Here is a 25,909-nt window from a genome sequence, read left to right as displayed (position 1 = left end):
TCAACTTCCACCTTTTTTTGGGGGGGTGGGGGTCAGTATCGTTTAGATTGGTTTTTAGACGAACATGATATTTAAAATAAACTAGTTTAATTAATTTTAACCATAAATAAAAGGAACCGACACTTTTGTTTTGTGTATATGTAGTCTTATTTTTATAATACTAAGCTGGAAATCGTTTTTTGTCTTCTTAAGGTTTCCTTTTTGTTTTTCCTTTACAGAAGAAGAAAGGAACCCGGGGTCCCCAATCCAAATGTCTATTACTTTATATTCAATCACCTAATTGCAATTTAAATTTCAGTTTGAATGTCAACAAATATATGTTGACATCTCAACAAGGAAAAAAAGTATAACTAAAATACTTAATATCATTTAATGACATAATATTCCCTTCTTATAATAACAAAATCATTTAAGAGATTACCCCATCGAACTTGCACCAAAATTACAAGGTCAAACAACTACCTTAGCTCACCAACTAAATCATACGCATACCCTATTTGCTGATAAATAAATAAAAAATACGAATTCCCTATTCACTATTCATCATGTTTTGTCCTCCGTTCATTTTCACCAATGGCATCAGCTATGATAAAGAACTCAACCCACCCCTGCCCCACGTCTATGATATCCTAATTCCATAGCCTTCATCTCACATCCAATTTGTGTGGCGTTTTAATTTGACATGAATCATTAGTTGTGTTATATGCATGTGATTTAACGTTAAATTGATCGTCTAGATTTATAGATACATCATGTTGCTAAGGGGTCCCCTTTCTCTAATAATTGTTAATGGAAGTGGAACCATTTTGATATATCTTATTATTGATATTGTTTTTGTTATTATTATTGATATTAGTATAGCTTACAAGCTACGTATTACTCACTTATTATACAACGGGAAAAGTGTCAAAAGTCCAAAACTGGGGTCGTGGTCCTACCTTAAGCAGCATGCATCTCAAGTTACTAGTAGTTTATAACAATTTTCATTGTATATTACGGCAACTTGGATTAAATTCTATGCTCCTTCCTCAAGTATAAATTTTACTTTATACTTTCCACTCATGTCATAAATTGCTCTTAAAATTTTTAAATGACGCTTTAATTACAAGGTTAATGGGGCCAACATCGAGTGCTTCATAATTCACTTTGTCATCATTTCTATTATATTTCTAGGACTTGAAAAAGTGTTGTGGCTCGAATGATAATATACCAAATAATGTGCATTTCAAGCAATCTAGAAAGAGAAGAAGCTCCTCTCATCATCAAGACAAAAACAAAAGACCTGTCATACCAAATTCCACATTAGCCTGTTGATAAATGCTAATAAATTAAATCGTGAAACCAAGGAAAAGGTGCTATGCTTATGCCCTCTTAAACCAGCTAATCTGGTGAGATTCGTAGAACACAAAGCAAAATCCACAATGCTTCCAAAGCCTCTGGTAAAAACAAAGTCCAAACACTTCCACCTTATAGCAGTCGTTGGTTTGTTCTTGTTGGCCTATCTATTCATTCAAAACACCAACCCTTAAACTCTCTAACCTACCATTTCCAAAAGAAAGGACAAACTCATTTAAGAAAAACTAGGACAGAAAACGAAACACCAACACCTGACTCTTGTACACTTTTGATGAGTATTATAGAGTCCATATTGGTGAGAACTGAGAAGCCACACAACTCTTTTCCACATCCCCTCTCCCTCTTGTGGCAATCTTCCAAAAGATCAATTCCAATGGAAGTTTCATGCAAGATTCTCAGAAGATCAACTCACACTTTTCTCCAAAACTATCATCACTTCACCTCAACAGCAGCTTTTCTAGCTTTTCCTTTCTCGGCTTCAATACTCCTCTCTCAAGCATTAGTCCCTTCACCTTCATCCCTCTTGCCCCAAATCTATAGCCGCCTAAGGACTCTCTTTGATGCTGCAGGCTTCCCTTCTTCACACTTGTTTACCATTCTCAACCTCAAGGTCTCTCAAACAATCACTTCTTCAATCCTCGCCCTTCCTTTCACCCTCACTTTTCTTCTCATTGCAAAAGCATCCATAATCCAGGCTCTCAATCACCACAAGCCAACTTTTCCACCTTCCTTCAAATCAATACTATCCCTTTACAAGCCTCTCCTCCACACCTATTTTTGCAACTGTTTCTTGATTCTCTCAGCAAATGCAACTGCTTTTGGTCTCATGTTTTTGGCCTTCAGCTTCATTGAAAGACTTGGCTACTCTTCCCCTACTGGCCTCACCCTCTTCATATCAGTAACTGGGGCAATTCTCTTTTCTGTGATTCTTGCCAATGCTCTTGTCATATGCAGCATGGCACTGGCTCTATCTGGCATGGAGGGACATGGTGGATACTTGGCAATTCTGAAAGCTTGTCTTCTCTTAAGGGGAAGGACATCAATGGCTTTGTTCCTGGCACTTCCTGTCAACGTGGCCTTGGCTGCCATTGAGGCCTTGTTCCAATTTCGGGTCGTAAGGCCCTATCATATTGCTGGAATAGCAAGGCCTTGTGTGGCTTTGGAGGGGATTTTCATTGCTTACCTCTACTCAATCTTCATCATCCTTGACACAATTGTGAGCTGCATCTTCTACAAAAGCCTTAAGACAGGATCATGGATCAGTCAAGAGGACAAACATTCGTTAAGGATTGAATTCCCAGAGGAAGGCAAGTACGGTTACATGGGCACCAAGGATCTACCTTAAGTAACATAAGGCGGCAAATCATTAATTTGGTCAAGGCTTTTCTCATATTTCATAAAGGAGAAGGAGCTACCAGTTATTTTATATGAATATAGAAGAAATTTACAAAATTCATTCATGTTGCTTGAAGGAAATCGAGCAACTTTGAAGACATAAAAGATTTTCAATTGAGCAACCTCAGCTCAGCTATGTGCAAAGCCAAAGAAGCTAGAGATAGTACACCATTTAATATAAATGCAATTCTGCTATATTCTTGGACTCCATCTTTTGTTTTTGTCTATTTTACTTTGTAGATTGGCAAATGGCAATATTTTACAGTGTGGATAATACAAATGCTTCCCTTTAATTGCCTTCTTCTCTGCGTGCAATTGTCATTGTAATTTTCTAGTGTTTTTCACCGAATGAAAAATCAATAATGATTTCGCGGACCCTGTGTGCATTTAGTACTTTCCTCTTAACCCGTGAAGATACAAGTTAGGATGGCAAAGTAATTCCTCCCCCGCCACCAGTACCATCCATTCCATAAACATAATTCAGCAATTGTACTTTGACAAACTAGCATGAGGAGACCTTGTTCTATAATTCAATAAAACAATTCTGAATGACCACCCCAAATGAAATCACACAAGGTGTGATAAATGGTGTTACAGTTGGGAAATGTCCATCTCAAGATACAAACATAGATATAACTGCTCAGGAACACCTCCGGGTAGCACCATGTACAGCTCCACTATCTCTCAATTTTTACTGTTTTTATACTCCTAAACTGTGCGCTCATATAAATCCAAAGTGGTTAATTTCATGAGCTCCTAGAAGAACAGACTGTGACAAAAACATTTTACACAAGAAAAACGAAACTAGCATATCTAATTGGTCTGCTCTTCTCTAGAATCTTACTATTTACAATTTGAATGATAAAATTTGATACTTTTACTAGTCCACGATTCCTATCATGCGATGAATCATGTGTGCCCATATAAATTTGAATCTTGGGATACATTGATGAATAAAAGTGATTCCAAGGAATAACACAATTCAACGACTCATTTTTTTTTTTTAATTTAACCATTTTTAATTAAAGAAATTGAAATGTATGATAAGCACAAATGATTAAATAAAAAAGAATTCAAAGAGCATTGCTCAACATATTAGTATTCAACTGCAATATTTTATTCTTCTGTCACATCTATGTTATGCATTGTATTTTGGTTAATTATTCCATTTTTTTAGTCAATTTAGAGTTTAATTGACATATATTATCAATTTAAAAGTTTATACTGTCAATTAATGAAAAATCATATCAATTAATGAAAAGTTTATAACAAAATCATTGTGCATAACAATTTGTAATTAGAAGTTAACATAAAACACTTTTACAGTTTCATTACAAACATTATTTCTTTAAAATAAAGGCTTCATATACTCAATTATGACTTATGATTTTTTTAGGACTTAAGTCATTTTCTATTTTGAAATAATTGCATTGAGCATTATATATCATTTATATAATATATTTCAAGCTAATTTCATTTTGTCTCAATTTTTCTGATTCAATATGATTTATAATTCACAATTCAAAAATTATCCTCGTGATTCACAATTGAAATTAATATTGGTTACAATACAATGACCTGATTTCTATTTTCTCCGAACCTGACTGCTATACAACATTTTCTCGAGGGTACCTACCAAAATCTCTATCAAAAAGGAAACTAATTTCTATGTTACATGAGAAAGAATTGAATCCTAAAGGAGGAGGGCTAGTGCTTTATACAAGGTGTCATGGTACTACGGTTGGGGTTGGACTTTGGTGTTTCACAAATCCAAAAAGCATCTGCTGTGGTGCTACATTAAATATGCCAAATGAATGATGCAAGCCAATGCCACTTCTACTGCCATAATAGAAGGCATGCCCTGCTACAAAATTTCTTCTTGAACCAACATAAAAGGGACTGGATCCGTCATTTTCATAGCATACACTGGACGCATGCAATCACAGTAAGCATCCATTCTGCATCTAAATCAGGGAATTTCCAGAGTATTCTGATAAAAAAGATCAGTTGGCCGCATAAATCCAATTCAGCACCATGCCATCAAAGAATCAACTCCTATCTCCTAAGCCTGTTGTATGTTCAAAACTCCACAGGACGCAGGAATTCGCTATTCCCCGCCAATATATCAGCTTGAAAGGCTAATTGCCACATCATCGTCGTCATCGTCATCATCATCATGGAAGGGGAGGCTTCTTAACTGGTCTCAGAAGCATTCCCCTTACACGGGTACATTCCTGCTCTTTGGCAAGAGCGTGATGTTGATGCAAAGGAGCAGAAAACGCAGCTGTCAACTATCTTTTGCACCCTTCTTTGTCAAGTTAATGCCCTTGGCCTTCTCCATTTCAGCCTCTTTCTCAGCTTTCTTCTTCTCTAACTCTGCTTGTTTGATATTCTCTTCATGTGCTTTCCGAAACAATCGTATAAAATTTAGCAGGGTTGTGGTAACTGCAATTGTTAAACCAATAAGAATAACAAGTTAGCCTGAGCATAATAGAAAAGATGAGAATATATTACCACTCTTTCCAAACATAACAGAAACACACATGGATGATGAAACTTCATTCCATTGAGATTTTCCCTCAATATATCTAATTTTCTTTTGCTGCAGTGCTTACACATGGATCCAAGAAGGACAGGCAATTCTATCAATTCAACAACTGATTACCACACCTATCATTTTAAAGATATGAAATAGTTTGTTACAGATTCCATTAGAAACTCTTAGAATGTTGGCTTAGGACCTAAGTCAACCCTATAAAACTGGCTTATAGGGTGAGAACTTCCCAAACCTTATAAGGATTACATTGACCATATCTCTAGTTGATGTGGAATCTCATCACACTCTCTCACACCCAAGACTGAACATTTGAAGTGTTGACAAATGCAGATGGCCCAATAACAACACCCCATCACGCCTAGGAATAGACATCTAGAGTGTTGGGTGACACAATAACAGATCTACGATAGGCTATCATACTATCTTAGAACTTGGACTTGGGCCTAACTCCACCCACAAAACCAACTTGAAAGGTGAGAAACTGCCCAAGCCTTTTTAAGTTATAAGGACTACATTGGTCATATTTCTACTTGATGTAGGATCTCAATAGCAATATAAATAACTAAATAAAAAGGTACAAGCATGCATACACACTTTGGCCCAACTATAAAATGCAACAGGTCATGAAAGTGTACTTTCACAACAAACATTAGTTAAATCAAGTTAAGAAACTATAATCTGATAGGGTGCGTTTGGAAGAGCTTGTTTACATCTTATTTGGGCTTATCTTATGATATAAGCACATGTACAAGTGATTGGGATAGCTTATGATATATCCGTAAACTGTTTTTAGCTTATATCTATGTGGAGATACATCTGGTGCACTATGGTTTGGGTGATATGGAATTGTAGAAACCAATCTATTTTTCAAGGTAAACGCTTTGAGAGAGATGACTGTGACTGCATGCATCAAATTCAGTTTCAGAGCTGGTCATGGTTAAGAGGATATTTAGCAGATTTTAACATATCCTTTTCTCAATGGTCGTCAAATTTCTCTGCGTGTACTTTGGGTTGCTATGCGTGATGTAGGTGGGGTGTGTAGGAGGATACATGATCAGTATATACAGTATATGCTTGCTGTCACTTTTTCAACTCACGTATATAAAGCTGGGAAGGTGGGATAGTTTTGTTTATCATATGTGAAAGTTACATGGTGAAACATTCTCGTGTAGCGCAATGCCAAGTGAGTGGGGGTGCTTTTGGTCTGGGCCAACATGCATGGGTATTTTCAACTCACTATCTCCTAGCAGATGTGGGATTTGAATTTTTTCCAATACACTACCTCACACCCATCACTTTTGGGCTTAGTGTGTTGATAACATGATGGGTGGTCCTTTTAATGGATCTAGATAGACTCTGATTAATATCATCTTAGAATGTGGATTTGGGCATAACTCAACCCCAAAAGCTAGCTCATAGGGTGAGGATTACCTCCAATTATATACTCTATCTTAGCACTATCTTTAGCCAACGTGGGACTTGATTTTTCTCAATAGATTTCATAATTAATTTAGGACAGATTTTTTCCAATAATTAATACTGATTTAGGACTGATTGATTAACAGTAATAATTAGGGAGATTTTATTTCCTTCATGTTATTCTTTATAATCAGTGGCCTATATTGGCAGACTCATGATTGTATTCCAAAGTAAGCAATAATACTCAGATTTTCTACAAGTTTCAACTTATTTTCTCTTTGATTACAGAAATAACTTGTTCATAAGTGTTTACATGATATAAACACATATTTAATAAGCGCTTAATTGAGTTGTTTATCCAAACACAACCTAAGTCACCAGTGGAAAAGACCAATGACTGCATATCATACCGAGTACCAACAACATAAACATGTTAATCATCAACCTACCTTGCTCCATTGGGCAACGAGCAGGATCCTCACCAAAATATAGTGCAAGTGCATCAGCACTTCTACCCTGTCAGACATATTCTACAATCTTTATATCTCTTCATATTGGTGCATAATGTACAACAAAGATAGTTAAGCATATTACCACTACAGAATATAGGTTTGTTAGAGATGCTACCTCTGACTCAGATACAGCTATAAATTCTTTCAATGTCTGAATAGAACATTAAAAAAAAAGTCAAATGCGCTGAAAATGCAAACCAGATAATAAACCATACAAAGTAGAATTTTTTTTTGTCAGCCAAGACAGAGAAAATAAATTAAAGAGGATATGAGGGGTATCCAAAACCCGGTTACAAAAGGGGAACACGATCACTAGAAAAATGCAGACACCAGTAGGTACCTAACAGGTGCACACCCCTTACTATTACTCATGTACCTTATTACATATATTCCCTTCCCCTACAGCTGACTGACAACAGCAATAAACTCCAACCACAGCACTGTTTAATCTCTATTCCATCTTGTACCCACTAATGACACACATTTACCACCAAAACGTTATCCCGCACCAATTGCACTTCGTCCCTTACAATGACGTTGCCAGGTTACACCCCAAATGGCACAACTCATTTGTTTATGCACTAGCACTAATGTAATATGAAGGAGAACTTGGCCACTGATAAAAAGAAAATTAAATATCTACTTAATTTCAGTTTGGCGCAAATGTTATGCAAGACTAAATAAACAGGAGGAGATTTATATTTTGTTCAACGTCACCATCGATCAATAACAAGGGACTGAGAATTTAGGAGAATATGACAAGCAACAATGCTGACAAGCAAAAAAATTTACAGAGAATAATGTGAAAATAGGTAAAGAAAAAACATTTGGAATTGTTGAGAAACATAATTCATCATAGGGTTCAAGTAAATAGTTGACTAAGTCAGTGAACTCAAAATAAAGAGCATGTTATCTAAGTCAACTTTATATAACCTTCAAAAACATTAAAGTCAAGATACAACAAGCATGCAGAAAATCAAGAATTCACCAAGGCTTCCCAGTTTCTCTCCATATCAGAAATAGTAACTTGTTTTAAATAGCCATGAGCAGAGCACCAACGAGAAGCAAAGAACACAATCCTATCCATGATAGGGAATGAGACACTCCTAAACATATGATCATAAAGTTCTAACTGAATAAACCAAATAACACATAAGCACCTAACAACTGCACCCCAAAACTTGGAAGAACAGAAAACGGTTTTGGCACTCATTTAAAGAAGACAGCTATCATTTCCTTTTCAATGCAAGTTTGGAATTTTGAGCTTCTTCTGGGATTCTGTAGTTCAATTCTAACCCCAGGTGGTAACCCTAAAATATTTCCTCCAAAACCCCCCTCATTGTCATAATCCCTTTCATTGGATACAAACTGGAAGCTAAAGAAAAAGTACAAATACTCAAGTTCAATTCAATAAATAATCCCAACAGACAAGGGATTTGGCTCCTCTAAAGTAAGGGGAGGGCACTTTAGAAGATAAAGTGCAAATAATAACCATCAATTAGAAAATTAACGGTTGAGATAATAATTAACTGTAGATTTTATTATATATGCATTTGATTTTATCACAATTCTCAGCCATTGATTATCTAATAAACGTTAAACGATTGCAAGTGCACTTTATTCTCTAAAGTACACCTCGCTTTAGAAGAGCCAAATCTAGAATAATAGTACCCTCAATATTTAAAACCAATGTCAGTCCCACCTTTAGCCATTTCCTTGACAAATTAAAGGGAAAAAAACATTGTCAGCTTCTGAAAACTTTTGTTTAAATCCACCCACAATAAATTCCCTTACATGTTCTATCAGAAGGTATTTTACTTCTCTATAACAAGTAGCCAATAAGCACATTGAGGGGACCTCAGAGCAATAATACCACCTGTTACATAAAGAGGAAGGACATTCTAAACGGCCAACACAAAACTTGTATTGGGTAATTTTAGATTAAATGTAAATTTATATCTCATGCTACAAATAGAAGATTGTGATAAGAAACTAACAGCATAAAATGAAGAAAACAAGTTGAGAAAAAATCTGCAAGAGTCTGCAAATCGACATATCTAACATGAACTACCCATAAACTTTAATAATTGATGATGATAATCATCATAACTACACAATCAACTACATTCATGAAGCAGGAAAAACCAATACTCTGAATCATTTTAGAAATTGAACTTTCTTTGTCATTTTATATTATTGTGGTTATTATTTTCCTGATATAATGAAGAATCAAGTGACTGACAAAAATGATTAACACCTTATGGAAAACTTCAGAGACAGGTCCATCATTTGCAGATGCAGCAAATTCTTGTTTAACCTTTTCTAATCCCTTGATGATTGCCTGCATCTCTTCTGCTAATGACTTCAATTGTATCTGAAAGAAATGGTGTGTCCAGTCAATAACCATTGTAATATTATTACCTGATGCTGGAATTTAAACAGTCCCATCTCAACAGCTGTTTCTTTCAGCTAAAAATGTAAATATCACTCTAACTTTTACCCTTGAGTAAATGAGGGGTGTAATCAACCCACTTTTTTAACAAGCAAATAGCTGCTTGTACCTATTAAGAAATGAAAGAAAGCAAGAAATGTGGTTCAAATAATGGGGATTTTGCTGGAACTTGATTCAACATGTGAGCTTCTAGGTGAAATTTCACTTGATTTTGTGATTATTGGTAATTGGATATTTCATTATGGTTTCTAAATATGCGTACTTGGCAACTGGAAGGGTATATTTTGCTAATAAATTTTAAGTGAATTAATTCCAAACTTGATACCAGCAGGAAAATTTGCCAAAAAGCCAAAGTGAAGGAAGTTACTTGCATTGTGGTCTTTTTCTGTTTGGTCAACTGCAGCTTGCCACCCCAAATTAGGAATGACAAAATGGGTTGGGTTGAGGTAAAGCCGTTTTGAGACTGGATTGAAAATCTCAACCCAATCCAACCCTAGGTGGTTTGCAGTTTGGTTGGGTTGGCTTGACCCACCATAATTTTAAAAAATAAAAAATGGGTTATAAAAGGGTGACCCCTCCATACATAATCATAATGGCCACTAATTAGACCATTAAAACAACCAAATGTTTGGAACATCAAATACATCCACCATAACCAATGGACCTTAAAAGGTAAATACTTGAAACATAAATATTTTACTTCACTAACACCAATAAATGTGCAACTATAAATCTTGGTGGATAACAATAAAAACAAGAATTTGCTCATAAAAAAAATAAATACAAGAATAAAAAAAACGGATTGACCCAACTCAACCCACTTAGAAAACGGGACGGGTTGGGTTGGATTGAACTCATTTTGAATGTGGTTTGTAAATTCCAAACCAACCCAACTCGTTTAGTAGGGTTAAATGGGCCAACCAAATGGATTGAACCCATTTTGCCATCTCTACCTTAAATTAAGTTCATTTGCACTTTTGCTATAAATTACATTATACCAAGTTCCGAATTTATTTAACACAGATTTTTGTAAAGTCCTGTGTGATTTTTTTAGCACATAACGGACTCAAAAGGACTTTTTGACTATGCCAAAGGGATGAGCTTTTGTCTCCAATGGTGAGCTTCAACAATGACTCAGAGGTAAATTGTTTTTATTTGGAGTAACGCCCCTGCTCACCAGCATCTAAAACCAAGTCTCTTAGAATCTTAGTTATAAAAACTGGAAGGAATATGCTCACTTTTACAAATAATGGGGAAAAGTGAAATTAGACCAACAAATCAAGGATGTAAAGCACATTTGACCTTTTCTTGGCTATAAAAAACCAAAATAAATCATCACCTTAGTGGAAGATTCCAGGCTTACAAGGTCTAGGTGGAAATCAAGGAGCCCGGGCGACTTATCAGCCAGGACCTAGAGCCAATTAGGGGAGGGAAAAAAAGGTTAGCAATGAAACAGTATCTTCATTTGATGCAATTGACACTTATACCTTGCAAAGATAATGCATCAGTGTCATTTTACTGTTAGAAGCACGAGTGTCAGTGAGCTTTAAAAGACTATCCAACTTGAATCCAACAGCAGATCCTGCAAAAATGAAAACATTTGATACTAAGATCTAACATAATCATATAAAAGATTGACTGCTAACAAATAGAGTTGGCACCATGTGTCAAGTGTCTAATACATCTAGCAACATATAATGAGAATGAAACTGACATAACTATAACAGACTTACGGACTTACCCCTTGCTGTTCCTTGATTCAATGTATTACCCAAATAAAGAATTTTCTTCATTATGTCCTTCAGTTTAACAGAATTCCGGACCTGTTACCGAGAAAAAAGTGCACAAGGTCAAAGAAATTCAAGCAATACAACATTCATCAGTTTGATATCTAAAAGTACCTCTTCACAGGCAGAGTTCACAGTGTTTAAACTCTTCTTAAATTCCATAACCTGCATAACAAGCAAAGTATGATATCTGAAGGAAAAAGCCAAATCCACTGAACATTCAGAAGTCAGAAAAATATTACAGACATCACCATACCTGAGAATTAAACTGAATCTTGAATGCAAATACTCTTAATTTTGACTCCACTCTTGGCACCTTCATCAACTCCAAAAAAAACTGAAACATCACAAAATATATAATATGATTATTATACATATTGATTCAAGAGTTAAATACATCTACAATTAAGGGCAATAAATACAAAACTGATGAATCTGAACAATCATGTAACCTCCAAGACTTTAAATGCTAGCCATAAGAACTGTTTCCAACAATAACAATTGGTGTTCTATCAATCGATCTATGATAAAACCATTAGCCCCACACCAAAGAAAACCCTCATAATCTTCTCAATCCTCTTAGCAACTACCATTGGTATGCAATAAAGATAAAGAAGACTGAATTCGAGATATACACACAACCGCTCAAAAACGGAAGCACCCCTCCAACTATTTAACTGCTTGTATATCTTTCTAATGACAAGCTCCCAAAAGGAATGGACCCGAAGGAACACCAAGATAGGTAAGGGACCATTGAAGTATTTGACAACCCAACAGAGAAAAAAAATGGTTAAAATCTAATAATCTACATTAAACCACACTAAAGCACTTTTAGAAAGGATCATCTTTAATCCCAAAAATAAATTTAAAACATTCAAGAATCGAAAGAGAATTATTAAAGAAATCAACATCCAACTCCAGATCACTTACCTGCAATTTGAACTATCATTTTTATCAAATGTCAGATTCAGTTCTAAAATTAAAACCTCATTTCATTGCTGTGTAGTGTTTTAATCTCTGGAGCTAACTATTTATACCCAGATTTTTGCAATAATTAAAATTCAAAAGAAATTACATCAATTTTTTTCTTAAAGCAAAATTCACCTCTTTCTGGTAGCTGGCTACATCATTTTTCCATCATTCCTCCCACCTCCCTTTCAAATTTTGTTGCACACAATGATGGCCAAACAAATCATCTAGTACGAGATATTTTTATCATTATTATACGTTTAATTTCCTCTCAACTTAATATGTGAGAATTTTATCCCATCACTTATATACTAAAGGAAATTTTACTTTTAAAACAGCTCAGTCATCCTTCATGTAAACCTCATGACACCAAGGCATGTGTCAGTTACGGATAAGCAGTAAAATGCATCCCATATAATTCTATTACCAACACTTTATTTTAATAACCATCACATATAATGTTATGACTAAAATAAATCATTGCACACCTGTTCACACTTCCCCAAAAGCTCCTTGTCACCAGTGTATCCCTAAACAATCATAAACAAGAGGAATCAAAATTAGAGATTAAACAAATCAGAGTAAAAGGATATATTTTAGTCTAACAGAAGATGCCACAAACTAGAAACCTTAATTGTTAAAACAAGATGTAAGAAGTATGGATAAATTTGTTAAACTTCACCTTCAAAAGATCCATCTCCTCTTTGGTAGGACAAAACTTAATGAGATTTTCCACTTGATCAACATCCAATACCGACTCATCCAAAGCTAGTACTGCAGCCTGAGAATATCCATTTCAACGTGTTAGGAAAGATAATACTTACCATTGATAGTTCCATGTTGAGATTTCAGAAGTTAGAAAAAGTTTGTAGCAGATATGGTGCCAAAAGATTGTTTATCTACTATCAGCAGCCTTTAACTTAAATAACTACTCTTGCATGATTTTAAAAATGCCCACATCAACGTGTCAGCCTACCATCATATCAGGAAGTGGCATCTTAACCTTGGTGAGCATAATTTCAGTATTATTAGCCCTCCTTAGATCAACCTACAATTAATAATACAAACACCCGAGTTATTGATCAGTTATTAACAAGGTATCAAATAAGCATCAAGTAGATGAGTTTCTAATAAATATTGGCTTTATGCACTAACATAAAAAAAAAACTGCACCAATATCACCTATAATTCATTCATTTACAGTATCAGAATTTTAATTTAGGGAACATGAAGAGACAGTGAACAGAAAGGACAATAACAGAACAATATTTATTATTGATGTAATTAGCACAGTCAACGATACTTAATGCTTTATGAATCAACTATCAAGGTGTGCTGGATATTTTTATTGACATAATAAAATTAAAGAAAAATACATTTGTTTCCTCCACAAGTTAACAAGAAGTATCTGATCTGGCAAGTTAAGTAAAAAAGAAGAAGACTTTGTTTGATGAACAAATAATGAAGTTTCAAATCAATGGCATTAAATTCCAATTTAAATATAAATGCAGTGATGATATTTAACAGCCTTTGTGAAGCAAAACTACAAATCATGGTGATGGAATGACTAAATGAGAACCATCAAATCATTTCTCACATAAGGCTTATATCAAAAATCAAATTTTAAAAATATTCATATACAATAATACCAAGGTGATTTTATCAGTTTTAGCTCCAACAGACTTGCGCCGCCCTCCAGATTTGCCAGAATCAGTAGGTTTTGGAACATTTGCAGAGAAAAGCTTCTCTAGCTCTGAAACATCAAACTCTGGTGCACTAAGAGAGAACATAAAACCAGTCATTACAAAATGTAACCATATAGATAAGATGGAGAACATACAATTATACATAATTGAAATGATTAAGTGCAACAGTAGACAAGACAAATTACATTTGCGGTTCTCCATGTCTTTGTAATTCTTCCCATAAACTTCCTTGTAGTGCCCTTGTAACCTTGCTCCAATGCAAAGGCTTTAAGGAGGACCGTTTGGGTGCCATTGCACCAGCTCCTGCAGGGCGTGCATACCCACGTCCCCTCCCTCTTGGATCAGCTCCAACATTTGCACCTTTTGCACCTAAGGGCGGAGGTGGTGGAGGTCCACCCCCAGGAGGTCTAGGAGCCCCAGGAACACCAGGGGGAGGTGGAGGAGGAGGACCTCGACCACCGGGAGTAGGTGGAGGAGGTGGTCCTCGACCACCAGGAGGTGGCGGTGGAGGTGGTGCTCCATACATTGGAGGAGGCGGAGGAGGTGGTCCTCGCCCACCAGGAGGTGGTGGTGGAGGAGGTGGTCCTCGCCCACCAGGAGGTGGTGGTGGAGGAGGCGGTCCTCGCCCACTAGGAGGTGGTGGTGGAGGTGGTGCTCCATACATTGGAGGTGGTGCTCCATGCATTGGAGGAGGCGGTGGTGGTGGTGGTGCTCCACGAATTGGAGGAGGTGGGGCAAGTAGGGTTCCATACATTGGAGGAGGTGGAGGTGGGGCTCCACTCGAAGGAGGAAGGGGTGGTGGGGGTGGGGCTCCACTAGATGGACGAAGAGGTGGCGGTGGGGGGAGGGGGACTCTAGACAATGGAGGAGGTGGAGGTGGGGGTGGGGCTCCACTTGACGAAGGAAGAGGTGGTGGGGGTGGAGGTGTGGGTGGAGATGGAAGTAGTGAAGCTTTACCAAAAGGAGGGGGAGGTGGCGGTGGAGGTACAGGTGGTGGAGCTGAATATATATGTGAATTAGCTAAGGGTGGTAGAGGGGGAGGCGGAGGGGGAGGTGGAGGTGAAGCTTTATGTGATGCAAATGGAGGTAGTGGGGGAGGAGGGGGTGGAGCTCTATGTATTGAAGCTGTAGGAAACATGGTAGGCAGAGGAGGAGGAGGAGGAGGAGGAGGAGGAGGAGGAGGAGGAATTGATGGAATTCCATGCTTTGGAAGAGGTGATGCTAATGGTGTTAGAGGAGGAATGGATGAAACTTCATACCTTGGAGGCGGCATTGGAGGTGGTGGTGGAGGAGGCTGTGAAAGTGCCACTGCAGTACCCACTACAAAAGGACTATGATCAGGAGGGGATGGGGAAGGAACTAAGCTCCCTTTATTTAGCCCAAAAAATGGGGGTGGAGGTGGGGGCGGGGGTGGGGGTTGGGGTGGGGGTGGAGGGGAAGGATGAAAAGTTGCAGGTTGTCTCGTAAATGACGTTAAACTTGAAGGTGGTGGTGGCACCATGGTGGACCCCTTTCCACCCAAAGAAGATGGTGATAACAGTTGAGATGGAGAATCTTGAGCTGATACATCATCCTTTAATGATAAGGATTCAAAAACATGTGAAGGGATTCTACTTTGAGATGGAAGGGGAGGTGGTGGGGGAGGCTGTAGCCCTTGCTCTGAGCTCTGTTCTTGGGCTTGAGTATCTGACTGAAAAGATGTCTCTTTAATTGGCAGCAATGATAATGGTGGACATTTTTCATCCATTTCTGCTGCTATATAGGCAGAAGATTTTGAAGTGGCAACCTTCCGACTTTTCAGGTCATTTGTCTTGTCAAGAGAAACGACTGCAGAGACAACAGGAGCAGATAAAGATCTTGTTTTGGCATCTTCCATTTTCTCCTTTGAGGAGGAGAAATTTGTCAGCGCAGCTGGTGCACTATTATTCCTTGATGGTGGATAATAGACATGCATTGAATTTGTATAAGAACCCTTGTTAGAAGGAATCCACCTAGTTACTACATTTGGCTTAGCTTGTTTTGCCTGAAAACCATGGGTATCTTGCTGTTTAATCTTTGGCTTTGCTGCAATTGAATCTCCAACTGGCTTCGAGTTAGATGGAGGTTGTTTCTTGGCAGTAGATGAAAGTAGTTTACCAGATTTTTGTTCAGACAAATCAGGCATCTGGTGGCCTGCCTTGGAGTCTAATTCCTTTTCTGTTGCCTCCTTATCTTCATCATATTCATTTTGCATAACTGCTAATTCTTGGTGCACATCCATGTTGACTTCCTTTGTTTCCAGAGGAGGTTTCATCGTATCAGAAATAAATGTAGTGGAAGTTGACTTAATTTCTCCATCATCCACAGCAATGTCCTTCACTGCATGAGGATCTGAATCCATGCTCCCATCAAATTTATAGTGCACATCATCAATGGAGATATCTTTCACTGCATTAATACCAGAATCCATCTTGTCAACCTGCTTAGGAATCCTGTCATCGGGTGTACAATCCTCAAAAGTATGAGGATCCGACTCTTGCCTCCAGACCTCTTTATGAGTTTCAACATCCACTGCATTTTCATGAAAAACTTGTGAATCAAATTCTGTCTTACCTTCCTGTGCATCAATTACATTGCTGAAAATCTCTTCTACTTCATAGAATTCCTCAGGTGAAGCACTTTCTGTCTCGGCACTCTCAGTCTCATTTGCATCTTCACTCACCGTGACTGTGGTTAGATCAGGTATAACAGCATCAGCGTCCAAAAAAAGCACCTGATACAGATATGGGTATGCGTTCAACTCCTACTGCTCCTGAAAATGGCTTTTGCAGAAGAATAACAATAACTTACCTCTGCTTTGAAGTCCTTGGGAAATAGGTCCTTTGCCTCCCACAAAATATCAATTTCATCACGGTTCAGCATCAAAATATTTGACCGCACAAATGCAGTATGAAACATAACTCTAAACATCATCTCCTCATGAACAAAATCTTCATTTAAATGTATGCACTCAAGAACCACATCCCCTTGAACACGACAACGGATGTCAATTTTCACGAGCATACACTCTGCCTGTGATTAAAATTTAATAAGAGGGACACTCTATCTAATCAATTCACAATTTAGTATCAATAGTGGAAATTTATATGGCACCTGTAGGTAGTGGTGAACATGCTTTATGGATATTGAAGATGAAAAAAGTAGCTTTGAACTTCTATTGGCAGGAATTGAAGGGTCCTGACCATAAACACGTACAACAGGCCTGCAACCTTTTCCATCATCAAATAATGGAAGGACTCTAAGAATCAGACAATCCAAATATAAGGGTGTTTCCGATGGTGGCCACTCAGAACCCAAATGTCTCCAGGAAATATACTGAAGATATCTTAAATGAGAAGGCTGTGGATCCAAAGGAGATAAAAAGTGTAGTAGTTCTCTTGGAGCTTGCTTGTAGACCATCTCAAGAGTCTTCTGATCCCCACTGTACTGTTTCCGGTATAACAGAAGACCTGCTAGCATAAATGCCAGCACGGGCCAACCACCCCTTTCACAGTGCATCAAAAGCACATTCTGCTGCCCCTCCAAAGACAACCAGCTTTCACTTGATCGAAGGAAGTGATGGATCATCTCTAAAGGCAGAAGGGGGCAACCCTCATATTGCCGAGGGTACTCCATAACTGTCATGTCATACTGAGAAAATATGTCTGAGATTTGGCTGCGTCTCTCCCCTTCTCGGAAGTTGAATACCATGAAAGAAGCATCTGGAAAGTGATCCTGTAGCTGAGCCACAATCCCCCCCATATACACTCTGTATTCATCTTCTTCCAAGACATCCTTGGAGAAGCAGCAATCGAAAACTGCAAAAACAGGTAAGGAATAGTCAAATACTACCAATTCAGCAATGCAGGGGCAGAGAGCTAGAGAACTTACTCACAACTTCAAAACCCATGTTTTCATTTCAATAAAAGTTAGAAAAACCAAAGACAGCAAGCAAAGAAGAAACGAAATTCTTATACAGAAGCTCAAGAAGATCCAAAGGCTGGACATTTAAGAATTAACAGAGGAAACTGTTTCATTCTGCCAATATCCATCTTTGCAACAACGTAAAAAAGCATCTGTTGCAAGGCATAAAAAATAATGCCTTAAAGGACAACACTCAATAGTCTCTCAGTTTAAGAATCTTCCAGAGCTCATCAACTACCAACCCTAATTTGACAACAGGAGTACCACGACTTAGATACTGCTTTATTTTTTCTTCTCAACAGTGATTAATTTCCTACGAGAAAGCAAGAAAGGAAACTAAAAGCTCCTACTTAAAAAAAGAGGTCTACATTGTTGTAGCACATTACCATAGACATTGTTTTGAAACGGCATTAATTAAAGCTTACTAAATTAGCTTTTAAACATTAAAAAGGAGTCCTAAAAGCTACAAAATCAGCTGTCCCTCAACTTGCCCAGAGTTGAAAAAAAAGTAACGCATGAAATGCTTCGGGTGCATTCATGAGCTGAATTATGCAGAGGAAACAGACCAATAATAAATGAACAAATAGAAAAATTTAGGGAAAGTGAAAAAAAGAGAGAGGAAAATGGAAAGGAAGCAAACCATAAACTCTCTCGGAAATCTCCAGAAGCCGATCCGGCGGCTTCCGGTAGAAGAACCTTCTGAACAGCGCCATCTGATGGCGCTGTTTCTACCCCGACCGGATCCAAACCGGAAATTGGGTTGGTCCACCACCAAGATCAAAACTTTTTGCCACCAACAAACGAAGCCGCAGATCTTGCAAATACCCAATTCGATCAGAGCCCTATGGAACCCGTAAATGCTCAATTCAAAGGCAGGAGAGAGCAAAAGCAAAGGTGGGTGACGTGATCCAATGAAAAGCTGAATTGCAGAAATACAATAATAGTCAAAGAATTGAATTCTAAAAATTAAAAACTGAAAAAAAAATATGAAGGGGGCAGAGGGGTAGGAAGAAAAATTGAAGTGAAATAGAAGTACGTGTATGAAATGGAATGCAAAAAAGGTAATAAACCTCTTTTTTTTTGGGGGGGGGGGGGGAGGTGAGTTTGGGAGAAAATGTGATTACAATGTGAATGGGTAACGGAGAAGAGGAAAGGGAAGAAGGAAGCGTAGTGGACTGAAAAGAAGAATATGAATACTCGTTGGAAGTTAGACCCGTCTCTCTCTCTCTCTCTGCTCTCTGCTTCTATGCCTGTGTTGATGTGTTGCGTCTCTCTGCAACTGCATACAGACAACATATTTTTGGGCAAGTTGGGGTTGATGGCACTCTTGTCTACGTGGTTGGCGACGTGGCATATGCATTCCAGATCTTGCTTCAACACGTTTAACTACAAAAGCATTCAAAATGTAATAACAGTTCACTTTTTAACTAAAGTTTCTTTTTTTAAAAATTAATTTTTTATTCCCTCAATTTTTTTATTATTATAGTCCATCATTAATTTTTTTTTATTACAGTAGTACAATAATTTTAGTCTTTTTTATTTTTTTTTATTTTTAATCTCTTGTTTATTTTTATTACTCAAAATTAATTGTTGTTTTAGCAATTTTTAATCCTTATTTATTTTATATTTAAAAATAAATTTGAGCAATAAAAATAAATGAAAAATTAAAAATACACTAAAAATTATAATGAAAAATTAATAAAGGATTAAAAATTGTTTAAAATATTTTGAGGAACCAGAAATTATAATATGAAAAAATTGAGAACTAAAACTTTAATTATTTCTCGTTTTCTTTACCTTAAAAATTGTAAAAGATTTTTATATTATTAATTATGTAATGTTATATGTATATATAATTTTGTAATAATCATTTTAAAAAATGCATTAGGTGTGATTGTTTGTTAGTTAATATTTTTAGTTCTTTATCAACTAAGTAGGAAAAATAAAAATATTTTTTTTATATTTTTGTGTTCTGACCTCAAACCTGCAATTGAAACAAGTTCAAGCTCAATGGATTATCACATATTATCCTTTTAGAAAGTGTTTCTATGGATTAAGAAGCAAAGGAATTTATAAATAATCATTGATCTTAACTCCTAAATAATATATGACTTTATGCCTACAAGATAAAAATAAAAAGAGAAAAAATATAAGCTAAATAAAAATTAGGACGACAATATTAGGTATAACATCAAGAGAGTGATCTTATTTTTGTTAAGGGATAATAATATTTAAAGAAATTGAGGAGATTTAGCTTAGCTGACTAATTAGAGTGTATAAATTATTATAAATTTTATTATTTTTATTTTATTCTTATGGATGCTTAGTAGTGGATAAATGGGTCGGTCCGTCTCGCATAAGGCTCGTCCGCATAAGCCCGCATTGGTAGCAGACCGGACTAGCTCACCCTGCATTCTTATATGGACCTAATAAATTGGTCAACCCCCACCCCGCGGACCTAGTTTTAAAAGAATTTTAATTTTAATAAAAATGCAATACAATCAAATAAGTTCAACACAAATGTAAATAAAATATCAACAATTAGTTAATTACATCAATAAAATAAATAATGTCTTAACAAAAAAAAATCCAAGCAATAAATCTAAAATATGAAACTTAAACATCTCCAACAACAAATGATTCCATATTTGAAGTAGCTTGAGTCTTTCATCTCCACATCTTCATATTCTTTTCCTAAAACTCAAAATGATAATAAATATTAGAATCAACTCAAGTTAAGTGATTAAAAAACAACATTTATTACACATTATTTACCTTGTTCATCAAATCCTAGTAATCAATTTTTAGTACATATCAAGGCTTGCACATTGTCACCAAGAAGTCTAGTTCAATATTTGTTAAGCACCTGTGAGCCAATACTAAAGGCCAATTTGGAAGTCATAGTTGTAATTTAGATGCTCAAAATATCATAAGTCAACAATGAAAGATTTGAATTAAGCGGGATTCTTAAAGTGTTGTAGTTGGTGGGATTCGCAAACCATGAATTAAGCGGGCTTACAGGCAACCCGTGGACCCCGCGAGCCAAATCCATACAGTCTGTAGGTTAAGCAGGGCGAACCCAAAAATATTGCATAACCATTGACTTTGGTCCATTACCCGCGTAGATCGCGGGTCCCGCGGGCCAGTCCATAGACTTGGGCCCGTTTACCCACTCCTATTGTTTAGAGAAAATAGGGACTAATAGTACTTATTGTCATTATGTAGTGTTACATATGTATTAAAAAAAATTTCAAATGGTTCGATATTAATACTTATCTAATTTTTAAAATTGAAACTAATCAAAATTAACTTTAGATTTAGAGCTTGTTTAGGAAATATAATAATCTCTAATCTCAACTGTTTTAATTGAAAAAAAAGTTGTTTATAAAATAAGGGGAATGTTTGAGACATCAACTCAAATTTAGTATAAAAAAACCTTTTTTTAAAATTAGTTGTTTTTATGAATATGAAAAATTCTACTTTATTATTATTTTTGGAACCTTATTTGTCCTTTCCAACAATTTCTATACTATTTTATTGTATAAAAGTTGATTCTTTGTTGCATCCAAACAAAATTAATTGACTTCAAATATTTTTCAACAAACTTACCTAACCAAAATTTGATTATAATTATAATCAATTATAAAAATAATTAATTATACATATAATCTATTATGAAATAATCTAACCTTTCCGATTGTGAAAAGCACACACTTAATTTTACTTTTTACTCATTAACTTTTTTGTTTTTTTAGCAAATTTTGAGAGTAAAATTTGACAAAAAGTAAAAAAAAAAAGATAAAATTCATCATAAAGTAAAAAAAAGTTAAGATAAAATTCACCAAATTTTTTTCACAAAAATGAAGATAAAATGTATAATTATATCATCATGTCACATAAAATCTTCATTAGTCAATTAACGAATAAATGAAAAAAATTAAATTCTCTAAGTTTTTTTAAAAATAAAAAAATAAATTGTACCAAATTAATTTATTAAAAATAAAATTTGTCAAAAAAAAATATAAGAATAAAAAGTGCAATTAAACACATTGACTTTAAAAACACCCTCAAGTTAGTACAGGCTCTCGAGTTAGTGAAACAGAACTGATCATAAATAATTTCTTATATTTATAATATGTAATAAGGTTGAAACTTATGATTTCATGTTAATTACCTAAATCCTCCCTCCATGTATTTCACCCTAGTGGATTATCATAAACATTATAATCACCTCAATCAATTACTTATTATTTTTTATATTATATTTAAGTTCAGGAAAGTTTTAAATTTTATAAATTAATATCAATATATAAATTGTAAAAGATATATATGTGTAATTAGTTTATGCAATTTTTGAAATTATATTTAAAATAGTTTTGATATATATATATATATATATATATATATATATATATATATATATATATAATCATGTATAATATATTTAAAAATTATGCTTCAAATAAAAGTCACTAATATTATTTTTCAAAGAAGAGTATACTAAATGATTAATGCACTTTGTCGGGTTCTTACGTATTATAATATCCTTCTAATAGTAGGAAATTAAATGCCAATGGTGTTTTAAGAAATTAAATTAACAATTATTTTGCAAAATAAATTATTTTAATAGTTATTATTTTTAATTTGATGGTTTTATCATATTTTTGTTTAAAAATAAATAAATTGTCCGTGTCAGCTGTGGTAATTTTAATAAAAAAATATAAATATTATTGAAAAAACCCTAAAAAATCATTATGAGAATATTAATAAAGAAAATAAAAATAAAAAATAGTTGAAAATAGTGTGTAATAAATAAAACAACAACAATAACAACGCCTTATCCCACTAGGTGGGGTCGGCTACATGGATCAACTTCCGCCATAATGTTCTATCAAGTATCATACTTCTATCCAAACCATTAATTTCGAGATCCTTTTTGATAACCTCTCTTATAGTCTTTTTGGGTCTTCCTCTACCTCGAATTGTTTGTCTTCTCTCCATCTGGTCTACTCTCTTCACTACAGAGTCTATCGGTCTTCTCTCTACATGCCCAAACCACCTAAGTCTATTTTCCACCATCTTCTCTACAATAGGCGCTACTCCAACCCTCTCTCTAATAGCTTCGTTTCTAATTTTATCCTGTCGAGTCTTACCACACATCCACCGCAACATCCTCATCTCCGCTACACCTACTTTATTCTCATGTTGGCTCTTGACCGCCCAACATTCTGTTCCGTACAAAATCGCCGGTCTTACCGCAGTCCGATAAAACTTTCCCTTTAGCTTGATCGGTACCTTTGCATCACATAACACCCCCGATGCTTTTCTCCATTTCATCCATCCTGCTTGAATGCGATGATTCACATCCCCTTCAATTTCCCCATCATCCTGTATTACAGACCCAAGATATTTAAACCGTGTGACTTGAGGGATAATATGGTCTCCTATTTTCACCTCTGAGTTAGAAACCCTCCTTCTTTTGTTGAACTTACATTCCATATACTCCGATTTGCTTCTGCTTAGGCGAAAGCCATGTGTTTCTAGAGCTCGTCTCCAAGTTTCCAACCTCTCATTCAACTCCTCCCTCGACTCTCCAAGGAGGACTATGTCATCTGCAAAAAGCATGCATCTCGGCGCTATCTCTTGGATTTGTTCCGTGAGGACATCCAGAATTAAGGTAAAAAGGTAGGGGCTAAGGGTTGACCCTTGATGTAAACCAATTGTGATGGGGAAATCGTCTGACTCTCCACCCTGTGTCCTAACACTAGTCGATACCCTATCATACATATCTTGGATAGCTCGAATATATGCAACCCTAACCCCTTTCTTCTCTAAAGCTTTCCACAAAATCTCTCTAGGCACTCTATCATACGCTTTCTCCAAGTCAATAAAAATCAAGTGCAAGTCTTGTTGGGCCATGCGATATTGCTCCATCACTCGCCGTAATAAATAAATCGCTTCCATGGTCGACCTTCCCGGTATGAAACCAAATTGATTCTCAGTAACTTGAGTCTCCTTTCTTAATCTCCGTTCGATCACTCTTTCCCATAATTTCATGGTATGACTCATGAGCTTGATTCCCCTATAATTTGCACAATTTTGTATATCCCCCTTGTTCTTATAGATTGGCACTAACGTGCTTCTCCTCCATTCCTCTGGCATGCATTTTGACCTCATAATTTCGTTAAAGAGTTCGGTGAGCCACTCAAGACCTCTATCTCCAAGAGTTTTCCACACTTCAATAGGTATGTTGTCTGGCCCCACCGCCTTACCATTACTCATTCTTTTCGACGCTTCCTTTACTTCCTGTTTCTGAATCCGACGATAGTACTTATAGTTCCGGTCCTCTTCTCTTGTGTCTAGACTGCTAGAGTCATATCCATATCCATCATTAAATAAGTTGTGGAAATACGCCTTCCACCTTTCCTTGATATCTTTTTCATGCACTAAGACTTTGCCTTCTTCATCCTTAACACACTTTACTTGATCCAAATCTCTAGTCTTCCTCTCTCTACCCTTAGCAAGCCTATATATAGATCTTTCTCCGTCCCTGGTTCCTAGAGCTTGGTATAGTCCGTCAAAAGCTTGGGCTCTTGCCTCACTCACCGCCTTTTTGGTTTCATTTCTAGCTATCTTATACTTATCCCAAGTTTCAGAATTTCTACACCTAGACCACTCCTTGAAACACTCCTTTTTTACTCTAACTTTGCTCTGAACATTTTCATTCCACCACCACGATTCTTTACCCCTAGGTCCAAAACCTCTAGATTCACCCAACGTCTCTTTAGCCACTTTAATAATCTCTTGGGACATCTTGTTCCACATATCATTTGCACTTCCTTGTGATTGTCCACACCAACCCTCCCATATCTTTTGTTGGAAGATTCCTTGTTTCTCACCCTTCAAGTGCCACCATTTGATCCTTGGTGCTACCAGAGGACTTCTTCTCTTTGCCCTATCTCTAATTCTTACATCCATAACCAAAACTCTATGTTGGGTAGTCAAGCTCTCTCCCGGGATAACTTTACAGTTCAAGCAATACTTCCTATCAGACTTCCTGATAAGGAAGAAATCTATCTGAGAACATGTCCCTCCACTTTTGTAAGTGATAAGATGTTCCTCTCTTTTCTTAAATCATGTATTGGCTATAGAAAGATCCAAAGCCTCCGAAAACTCCAAGATGGATTTACCCTCCCCATTCATCTCTCCTAGGCCAAAACCCCCATGCACCCCCTCAAAATCTCTAGCCACGCTACCTACATGTCCATTGAGATCCCCTCCTAGGAAAACTTTCTCTCCTTGGGGTATATCCTGAAGTACCCCTTCTAGATCCTCCCAAAATTTTACCTTAAAGTGTTCTGCTAACCCAACCTGAGGTGCGTACCCACTAATAACATTAAAGGTGTCCTGTCCCACTACCAATTTTAAGACTATGATACGATCTCCTACTCTTCTTACATCCACGACATCCTTCTTCCACTCCTTGTCCACAATAATCCCTACCCCATTTCTTGATCTGATTTTTCCCGTATACCACAGCTTAAATCCCGAGTTGTCTAATTCTTTCGCTTTTTCACCTGTCCACTTAGTTTCTTGTAGGCACATAAAATTGATCTTCCTCCTCACCATAACATCCACTATTTCCATAGATTTTCCAGTAAGTGTGCCTATATTCCATGTACCAAAGCGAATCCTCCTGTCATGAACTAGCTTCTTTACCCACACCCGTTCACGAAAATGTGGGAACCCTTGCTTACTTTTCACTACATCCGGGCGGCGATGCAGCGGCCCTTGCTCTTTTGACACTGTACTCG

The 25,909-nt window shown here is 36.4% G+C and overlaps 2 protein-coding genes across 7 annotated transcripts; one reads left to right on the top strand and one right to left on the bottom strand.

The window, feature by feature from the left end:
- The first annotated feature begins 1,667 nt into the window (after positions 1-1,667).
- On the top strand, positions 1,668-3,126 carry LOC100809875 (uncharacterized). The gene has a single exon (NM_001317580.2). It carries the CDS (start codon positions 1,730-1,732, stop codon positions 2,699-2,701), a length of 972 nt encoding a protein of 323 aa, NP_001304509.2. The 5' UTR covers positions 1,668-1,729; the 3' UTR covers positions 2,702-3,126.
- A 1,112-nt stretch (positions 3,127-4,238) lies between these two features.
- Positions 4,239-19,411, bottom strand: LOC100785475 (formin-like protein 20). Of its 6 annotated transcripts, none has more exons than XM_041015874.1 (18): positions 19,293-19,411; positions 18,736-19,014; positions 17,286-17,989; positions 16,983-17,204; positions 14,339-16,905; positions 14,097-14,223; positions 13,424-13,495; positions 13,130-13,228; positions 12,936-12,977; positions 11,735-11,815; positions 11,593-11,643; positions 11,433-11,514; positions 11,179-11,273; positions 11,031-11,102; positions 9,497-9,613; positions 7,322-7,390; positions 7,177-7,243; positions 4,239-5,196 (listed from the first exon to the last, which is right to left on the bottom strand). In XM_041015874.1, exons 2-18 carry the CDS (start codon positions 18,806-18,808, stop codon positions 5,039-5,041), a joined length of 4,698 nt encoding a protein of 1,565 aa, XP_040871808.1. In that variant the 5' UTR covers positions 18,809-19,014; positions 19,293-19,411; the 3' UTR covers positions 4,239-5,038. The 6 variants fall into 6 exon arrangements, 5 of the variants coding, with proteins under 5 accessions (XP_040871808.1, XP_040871809.1, XP_040871807.1 ...); XM_041015875.1 differs by having other exon boundaries at positions 19,166-19,390; XM_041015873.1 differs by having other exon boundaries at positions 19,220-19,390.
- Positions 19,412-25,909: the final 6,498 nt, after the last annotated feature.

The sequence above is a fragment of the Glycine max genome, chromosome 5 (genome assembly GCF_000004515.6).
Source record: "Glycine max cultivar Williams 82 chromosome 5, Glycine_max_v4.0, whole genome shotgun sequence".
Lineage (NCBI taxonomy): Eukaryota > Viridiplantae > Streptophyta > Magnoliopsida > Fabales > Fabaceae > Glycine > Glycine max.
This window is presented reverse-complemented; position numbering and strand designations above follow the sequence as displayed.